Source organism: Danio rerio, chromosome 10, assembly GCF_052040795.2.
Source record: "Danio rerio strain M-AB ecotype USA chromosome 10, GRCz13ab, whole genome shotgun sequence".
Taxonomy (NCBI): Eukaryota; Metazoa; Chordata; class Actinopteri; order Cypriniformes; family Danionidae; genus Danio; species Danio rerio.
The window spans coordinates 92614-102432 of record NC_141030.1 but is presented as its reverse complement, the minus strand read 5'-3'; the positions used below and the strand labels follow the sequence as shown (position 1 = coordinate 102432).

Sequence of the window (9819 nt, the reverse complement as noted above, 5' to 3'; positions counted from 1 at the left end):
GTTCCAACCCTAATCAGACACACCTGCACCAGCTAATCAGGCTCTTACTAGGCTTTCTAGAAACCTCCTTGCAGGTGTGTTGAGGCAAGTTGGAGCTACAATCTTTAGAACCCCTGCCCTTCAGGACCGGGTTTGGACACCCCTGATGTAAACTAACTGCTCTAACATGTGGACGCTTTGAGGATGTTGATGGAGGCGCTGGGCAGAATCGCGCCACCTGCTGGCGGCAGAAGCGGAGGACACTCTTCACACCGGGACCGTAAGAACATGTAAACTTCCGGGTTAATGGAAGATATCCCATTCTCTGCTTCAAATCTTTTTGCCCATTATTAATTCTGTTTATTTACTTGAGTAAATGTGTAAATCTGAATTCATTCAGTTTTTATTCAGTAATTTATTACTTTTTATTTAATATATTAAGGTTCTAGTTATGATACTCCCAAAATAATTCTGCAGAAATCCGCAGATTTTTACCAAAATTCTCTGCAGAAATAGCAAAAATCATCCGCAGATTCCGTCTGGCCCTGGCTATGATATATGATGGCTGCAGTGTCATCCCTCTTCTGCTAATAATAGTCATTGCTCTTTCTGTATGCGGGTTATTCTCATGAAACCATCATAACAACAGGGTTTTAAAGGCAACACTTTAGTAATATAGGAATAAAGACAGTGATGTTCTCTGTGGATCACAGTGTAGCCTAATTTCAACTAATGATCAGTAATTTAACTGCATTTTCTACACAAATTCTCATCACCAATTCTATGTCTGAGTGTGTTACATTGTAAATCTAACAAATTAACAAAAAATTTACAACAAAACAGCTGAGTTGTCTAATATATTATTTTACATTACAACAAGGTGACTGTGGATATAATAATTGAGCTTCATTAACTTAATACACTTAAATGAAACCAACAACGTCACATTACAGTAACTCAATATTTCTCCACTAGGGGGCTGACGCCATGACATCCACATGAATGTGATCGCCCTCTAGTGGCGGACCACTGAACTGTTCTCATCATTTGACCTGATCTCAGATCAGTTTAGGGTTTTTGATGTTGTAATGAGACATTTGTAAAGTTGAAGGGAATAATAGTTAACAGTCAATTCTTGGCCTGTTCAGCAGAGCTCGCCATGGAACAAACAATAATTAGTTAAACTATTCGAGAACGTGTATTAAAGTATGGCTGGGCAATATGACAAACCGCTCACATCCTGTAGGAGATAGCCCCTTTCCTGTTCATTCAATCAATTAATAATTATTTTTAGTGTTTACTTTACTCTTCTCCTTCATGTGTGATCATTTCTCCCACTTTATTTAGAAGTTAACGGCGAATGTTTGATCAAGAATGTAGAAATCTAAATAAAAATGAGTGAAATATAAAAAACACTTAACGACAGATTACAGATACAAACTAAAAACATTTTTTTGCTTGTTCAAACTACTTATTTACAATAATCTGAATCAATACAATTCTTGAGATTTCATCATGACAGCTTAATTTTGTGTACAATCCACATAAATTTGTTAAAAGTGAAAAGTTAACCTAATCGATTTGTGTTGGGACAATATGAATGAATTGTGCATTTTTACGCTGTATGTAAAGGCACTGATGAGTGAGCAGCGTTCTCCTCCTGCTGTTATTACTGTATTACTCTGCTCATCTTAATGATCAATCAGTATTACCATTAATGATGTGCGACAACATGAAATAGAGTAAAGTGTGAAATAGACTTTTAATTTTGGCCACATTATATATTTATATAGATATGGAGATACTGTAAACAGCAGAGTTGTTCTGAATGATTTATTATTTTACATGACTATAAGGTGACTGTAAATAGAATAATTAAGCTTCATTAACTTAATACACTGAAATGAAACCAACAATGTTACATCACAGAATCAATAATGCAAGTATGGATGAAACCCGATGTGAGCCAATCAGGTGACGAGTTGAAAATTGGCCTCTCTCGCCCACCAATGTGGAAACTCCCATTACTCTCATGCAGAGACTGAACAGATGCAGATGAGGCGAGACGCATCAACATATTATCCTTCACTCTGTCTGAAATGGACCAGTGGACATTCAGGCTACTAATGAATATCTCGATTATTGGAAACGCTTATACAATACTGCACATCTACTTTATCAGTTTAGTTTATTTGTTGCTTCATGTGCAGTCTCACAGAGGCGGTGAAGAAGTTTTGGGTGGAGATCTGGAAATCTGGCGGAGGATACTCGGCAACACTGGAGGGAACACTACCAGTCTCCGGAGTGCACTGGGCCTGTACAGGGGAAAACACAGGAGTTAAGGCAGGGGTGTCCAAACTCAGTCTTGGAGGGCTGGTGTCCTGCTGACTTTAGCTCTAACCTGCTTCAACACACCTGCCTGGAAGCTTCTAGTGTATCTATTAAGAGTCTGATTAGGGTTGGAGCCAAACTCTCCAGAACACCAGCCCTCCAGGACTGAGTTTGGACTCCCCTGAGTTAAGGTGATCTGAGTGTCATGATCATGCTGCAAACTCACCTTAGTTGGAGCGAGCATCAGCCCAGTAGGTTCAGCACAGGTCTAACTTCACAAAGCCATAATCTTGAACCGAAGCTTCAACACCGGCTTGACTGCAACTCCACCTGAGTTGTTGGAAAGAGCTACAGTTTGTGGTTATTACTGTTGATCATCAGTTTCCAGCATTCAGATAGGCCCGAGGTAAAAAAAATTCTGGCTTTTATATGGAGTTATATGAGATGAAATAGCAAATTATAGTGCACATGCATGAATACACTTACTGTTAAGTAATGTTAATGTTAAGTATTCTCTGACAGCTGAGGTGCTGATTTGGCTTTTATCAGACTTATTAAAGTATGTGCGCAAAGGACTCACTAAATTGCACACAAAAAAGCCAGAAACTTAATTTGCACTGCAACTGATGATCAATGGTAAAAATGACAAATGATGGCTCTTAATCCCACAAGGAAAACCAACAACATTTAGGAATGCATGATGATATGTGATGATTTTAAAATAAACAGTTGTTATAATGGAAATCAATGGGATAAAAACAGCAGACACATGAACAGTGGTAAAGCTGGTTTTATATTTGCACATGCAGACTTTCCCTTTAATAATATCATTTCAGAAGAGGATTCTTTGCAAACTCTAAATAGAGAAATCATATGCAGCCAATGACTATCAGTACAGCATTGTTCAGTCAAATAAACAGTGCTCATGTTGTTTTTAAGTCACACTTGTGTGTCACACGTTGTCACTGAATGAATGTGTGACTTTATATCAATATACAATGCAATACTTTCTCCATTCGCATTTGTATACAGCACAGTGTAACCTGTATATTTATAACTAATCTGTACATACAATTCAACATTTAGATCTCTTGACTAACTGCATCTGTTTAATGTTTAGCATATTTCTTTTGTACATAATTGTTCTGTGTTGTCAGTCGTCACCCTGACAGGTTGATTGAACTGGTTGAGATGAACACTTGTCCTCAAAAAAGCTAATTTCTTCTTGTTGAAAAACAATATTTTTAAGTTTATTGTATTTAAGATTTCAAATGCATTTAATTAAATGTTTAGTTGACTGAAATAAAGGTTTTGAAGGTTTCCAAATGAAGGTTTATTAAAAAAAAAAGCTCATTTTGTTTTGTTGAAGAAACAACACCTTTTAGGTTTATTGTAGCTATGATTTTAACAATGTTGTACAGGTTGTTGTTTCAGGGCAACAAGTTTTCATTCATTTTTAAAGCTCAATCAACCTGGATAGGCTTAAAGCATGAGCAAATGCAGCTCATCCTCCACAACTCCAGCAGGGCAGTGTGGACACAGTCTGAGCTCTGGGCTCCTCCAGCTGCGCTTGTGTCGGCCCGTCTCCACACTCAGACTGTGTCCACTCAGACGGTACCGGCTCAGCAGCTTTCTCTGACCGGGGCTCTAAATGTTGGTCAGATACGGGGCCAGTTCATACCCAGGTTTAATCTGGTGGAAGCACGCCAACCTTTTTATTTGTTGTACTTTAGTTTGCCAATTGAGTTTATAATCCTCCTGGGTAATCTTTTCTATTTCTTTAGTCTTTATATGTTGGGACAGGGTTTGTGAATTTAGTTGGTGTTTTTCCTCCAGATAGTGCATGGGGTCGCTGGCCGGATGTGCATTTCTATATATGAGGGCTTGCTGATGGTAGCTCTCTGGGCTGGAGTCTGACAGATGGAGCCAGAACTTCCCTGCTCTCTTCTGGATGTCTGAGAGCAGAGGGAACCTGCCTAGTTCTGCTCTGCAGCCAAGGCTAGGTGTGCTTCTGTGAACTCCGAGGATGTTTTTTGCAAAATTCCAGATGAAAGATTTCAACTGAAGTTTTTTCCAAAGATTCATAGTTTAATTTAAATGTGGGTCCCCAGAGTTCACAGCCATACAGCAGGACTGGCTTTACTATGGTGTCAAATATTTTCAGCCACAGTTTAATGGGTGGGTTAAACATAAAGAGGTTTTTTTAATACAATAAAAAGCCCTGCGTGCCTTAGCGGTCAAGACTTTTAGAGCTTGACTGAAGTGTCCAGAACCTGTGATTTTCTCTCTCTCTCTGTCTCTCTAACTATATTTATTAATTATGAATGATCGTGTCGCCCCCTCTGTGTTTCACCCGAATCCAAAATTGCTGGAACTGCAGGAAGGCGAGCAGACGGAGCCCATCACCAGCTACACTGCGCAGGACCCAGACCGCTACCTACAGCAGAGCATCAGGTGTGTGTCATGAGTGTGTGTATGTGTCTCAACTAGACCTTCATCTGTGTTGAGCTGCTTTCACACAGTCCAGCACAACAGAAATAAAGATGAAGAACATAACGTAAAACAAAAGTACACATTAGTATCAGGCATGCTCAGTATGTGAGTGTAAAATCCATCAGTCCACCTGATGCAGAAAGAACAACAGACAGACATCGGTCATGGTGCTGTGCGATCCGCTCCACCAGGTCTCAGTCCCGGTGTTCATAAAGATCCTGAATTTCCTTCAGCAGCACAGCCGGTTACTCATCCTCTTTTCCACCAGGATTAAAGAAACCCCATACTGACGTTTAAATCCTGTACATTATTACACAATATCTCATATAGGTTTGACTGCAAACATCTGAATACCACAGCGGGAAGTGGCCGAATGTCTGCAGAGCCTGAATGTGTGACGAGGCCCTCTCACATCTGGACGGCTGTCTGCAACCAACACGAGGCCCACGACAGAAAGACGGTTTCCTTCAGCTATCTGGGAGAAAACCATCCAGGAAGAGGCATCAGGCTGATGAGTGTCTCCAACCTGAACATTCGGCTCAGTGAACACTACGGTAAACTGTCAGACACTTGTCGATCAATCGAGATTTTTGCTGATAATTGTTTTGGTGACAGTAATAAATTAATTCACAATGTTTGACAATGTTCTAAACCCACAGGTCCCACCACTAACGAGAATCAGAGGATCAGGCATTTCAGAAGCGTTCCTGGCACATCTGCTGAATCAGTGTGCTGTGATGGAGACGGTGCGCTGCTCACTGTGGACAGAGCGACCAGTTTCAATCCTAGCTTGTACAGAAAGCCAGAAATGATGGCATGATGTCTTTTATTACTGTTTATTTTGATGATCAACTCAACATAGTTATTCACAAACATGTCATCTTCCTGAAAGGCTGATGTTCAGATGTTACAACAAACAGAGCAAAAACACTTCACATAACTATAACGAAACACTCCCCTACATTACCAGAGCAATACCTGAGAATGACCACCAGGTGCCACTGTAGGGATCTACACGCGCATACTCTGACCCCTGACTATTAGTTGTTTTTAGTGTGGTCATGAATTAAACTAGTAAATTATTCACAGCTTCTGTTGAGCTTTTTGTGGTACAAAGAGTTTACAGATTAGTAAGAGCTAGAAGATGATCTAAAAGTCCCGCTTCAGACTAAAATAGTAAGTGTGTGTGCATGTGTGTGTGTGTGTGTGTGTGTATACGTGCAGTGGTCAGAAAGTCGATAAGATGACTCAGACTCAACTTTATTTTGCCGTTTAGGGAAACAACAATCTGGCATGGGTCTTGGGCTTTTCCAGGTGATTAAACAGGTAATTTAACAGTGGAAGATTAGCATCTTCAACTCCCCTGCTCTGTCTAAATGTAAACTGCAAAGGATCAAATTTATCCTTTGAATACAATAAAATCTCACCTTTAATAATTCTCTCGAAACACTTCATAACTAATGAAGTAAGGGCAACAGGTCTAAAATCATGTAACTCCCGCAAAAACTTAGTTTTGGCTATAGAAACAGATTTCTTCCAGATTTCAGGAACTCTTTGCAACGTAAGAGACTGAAGAAATGCAATGAAATATTTCAGAAAGTTGTTTAGCACATGTATGAAGCACCCTACCACCAATATTATCTGGGCCCGGGCTTTTTTTAGTATTAATTCTCTGAAAGAGTTCTTTGACCTGAGTCCTACTAATGGTTACGGATTTACTACATGACAGGTGTTGTTTTAAAATGTCATTTTCTGACTTAAAATCACCCTCATCAAACCTTAAGTAAAATGTATTTAATTCCTCAGCAAACTCTCTCACAGAACTAAAACCATTTTAATTGGTTTCATTGCCCCCTCTATTTTCTTTACTCCCAGCCATTGTGTTCACATCTTGCCAGACTGATCTTAAGTTTTTACTGCTGGACTGTCATTGTATTTTCTTTTTCTCTATTTTTTTATGTACACTGTTTGTTCACTGTTGAATCATCCTAATCAAAGCTCACAACTGAAATGAGTGTGTTATTAATATCATTGACATGACCATTTCAACTCTGTCATCTCCAATAAAATGCATGAATCAGTTTGCCTGAAAGGAGACAGTCTGTATACACAGATTGTAAATTACCACACTAAATCAGCTATACTCCTCATAAACGGTAACCCCACAGAAATATTTTTGATCAGTAATGCCAGTTTATTTGCTCAACACTTATTCTACACAACAAACTGACTAAAATGCAGAAAAAATTAAACCAAAACATTAAAAAACGGCCGAGATATAAAGGATTAAACCTGACCGAAGCACACTCAGCTGAGGACACACAGGATTGGTCAAAAAACATGAATACTAATGAGTCATTTGCATATGGTCTATTCTCTAATAAAACACGATTTTAAAGGGCTTCATAAGCTTAAATATGATAATCAAAGTATGGGAAAACAACCTAGACATCAGATAATCAAATTGTGAATAAAAATATACAAACAAGAAGAAAGAAAAACACAAACAAACAATTGGTCATCACCATTGCCGAAATGCTGTGTCTCAACACCTAGTCAATGGACCAGAGTTGCTTGATCTTCAGGGTAATGCTCCCAACGGTTATCCCTGATAAGGATGATGTCTGCTTGGTTCTTGCATTGCCTTAGAGGAGACGTTTGGTAGAAGAATGATATATCTACAGAGATATATCCGCCAGACTGAACCTCGACCTGACCTCTTAAATTTTATAATTTCTTATAATTAGTGGGTGGTCAGGAGTATCTCTTTGAATGCTTCTAGTCACATTCTGGTGAAATTTATTTTGGTCAAAATGGATTGAAGGACCCCCTTGGATGTTGACTAAGTATTCTGGAGCAAATCAGCAGGGAGTGAGGAGAAGGCAATGACCAGTTCATGGCCAATTTTTACTCCTGAATCTACCTGTTAGATTCAGCTGATTTGGGCAAGGGCTCTCCTGTTCCCTGGAGATATCTGGGGTCCTGGGGAGCCTGGTCTCTGGATTAGCCAGAGTAGGCCTCAGAGAAACAACTTCAGACTCTTCTCGGGTGGCCTGGGCAACCTTGCGGTGTTAACAAAAGGTCACTTGGGGGAGTGGTAAGTATTCAGCCCCCCTGGGTCCACTTGGACAGCACGCAGGGACGGTGGCCTTGGGTGAATGGCCTTAAATGAAGCCCAGTCTTCTACTGGTGATTAGCACCTCCATGCAACAGCACATTGTGCATCAACACCACCTACACCAGTCATTTGAGAACTTTTCAAAAAATCATCAATTCAAACATGAGATCTACTGAAGACTTGTTACCTCAGAATTTACTAGGGTTAAGGAGTAAGATTAGTATTTCCATAGGGACACTTAAAAACACCAAATCTCAAATTATAACCCTACAACTTTTCAGAATGACCAGATTTTCCCTTTCTTTAAGACCCATTATTTCCATGGGAAGATTTAAAATATCTATTCTTCTATAACTTGTAACCCAGAACTTTTCAGAAAAACCCTACATGCCTTCTCCAGAACATCTGTAGTGTACATGGCTGGTTTAAAAGATCTTCTCTAACTCCTAGAACATCTAACCCCAGAACCTCTCAGTAAAAGTAACCACACTTCTCTTTTACAATCTCAATTTCATGGGAATATTGGAACCTCTTCACATATAAATATTTCAACTTTACTGGTTCCAGTTTCCTCTTAAAAAATCTCAAATTTAAATAAACATCTCGTATCAAGAATTCCTTTTGGTAGTGAGAATCCTTTCAAAAATAAAAGTGCTCACTTTAAGGCTCTCACTTAAGCAATAAATCAGTTTGCTTCTATTGTGAATTTTTTTCTCTCCACATAGCGTGATTGTAGACATTAACAACTGCACAATGGCATAGACAGTACACCTATTTCCAAAATGTATTTGTCAGACAGTACTTGATGTCATTTGCAGTGTCTCATAATAAAGTTAACCCTTTGGGAGATATTTCTGATGACTGGTTTAAAATGTGTCCAGAACCTTAACTCAATATAATTTGCGAGGCAGCTGCTTTGAGGTTTATTCACATTAAATCAGCTCTTTGGGCAGCTCAGTGCTCTGGGCATATGGCTTACCTTGGAAATCTCTCAACGACTTGTTCACTCATTTCATAAATGAATTCTTCCTTCTGTGGAATCTCCCTTATCTGCTTCAGTTTCTTGAACATTCATACAAACTTCTATCTATTATAACTGTTCGGCCTAAGGATCTTTGCGGATGTGCATGCTTCATTTTCACATGAGAGGTTTAAATCAGGTCTGTTTTCAGAGATTAATTTCGTTGTTTAATTTGGACTGCTGAAAGTCCAAACAATGAAGAAAAAATCCATCCATGCTCAACTACACAAGCCCCAAACCAAGCAAGCCAGTTTACCAACCGACCAAAGTAAAGGGGAAAAACCTCAAACCAGGCTCAGTTGGGCATGACCATTTCTCCTCTGGCCAAACTTCCTGTACAGAGCTGCAGTCTAGGCACTGGAGGCTGGAGTATGGTGGTTATCCATTGTGGAAAAGCTGCAGATAGGAGAGGTCACTGGCTGGTGTGCAGACTGACCCTTCAGGATCAATACATGGACTCGTGGGTCACTATAGGGTCTTAAAGGAATCAATCATGCTCTATATAATACACCAGGAGCTCCCTCAAATACTGGGCAGCTAAGGCATTGAGGGCTTTGTAGTTAAACAATAACAATGTAAATTAAATATTTAATAGGGAGTCAGTGCACTGATGAAAGAACAGGAGTACTGTGATTTCTTTGTTGAAAGCATTCTAGCACCTGCATTTTGAACCAGCTGCAGTTTGTTAGTGAGGCCAGCAGGGTAACCACCTAGTAACTCATTACAGGAGTCTAACAGAGGTCATGAAAGCATGAATAAGCTTTTCTGCATCAGTTATTGATGGCTTGTCCAAGTTTGGCAACATTAATATGAAGAGTTTTACAGATGCTTAATCTGGCCATATACTGGTTGCTGTCAGAAATAGCCCCCAAATTAC

General features: G+C 39.5%; 1 protein-coding gene across 1 annotated transcript; it reads left to right on the top strand.

The window, feature by feature from the left end:
* Nucleotides 1–4500: 4500 nt before the first annotated feature.
* On the top strand, nt 4501–8510 carry LOC147834952 (uncharacterized). Its single transcript, XM_087269911.1, has 3 exons — nt 4501–4764; nt 5134–5357; nt 5463–8510. Exons 1-3 carry the CDS (start codon nt 4631–4633, stop codon nt 5621–5623), a joined length of 519 nt encoding a protein of 172 aa, XP_087126037.1. The 5' UTR covers nt 4501–4630; the 3' UTR covers nt 5624–8510.
* The last annotated feature ends 1309 nt before the right edge of the window (nt 8511–9819 follow it).

What these genes read in the sequence shown, in the direction of transcription:
- LOC147834952 (XM_087269911.1), top strand. Translation starts at nt 4,631, where the DNA reads ATGAATGATCGTGTCGCCCCCTCTGTGTTTCACCCGAATCCAAAATTG. An exon ending in TACCTACAGCAGAGCATCAG is followed by an intron (nt 4,765 to 5,133) that starts GTGTGTGTCATG and finishes TATCTCATATAG; the next exon opens with GTTTGACTGCAAACATCTGA. An exon ending in TCGGCTCAGTGAACACTACG is followed by an intron (nt 5,358 to 5,462) that starts GTAAACTGTCAG and finishes CTAAACCCACAG; the next exon opens with GTCCCACCACTAACGAGAAT.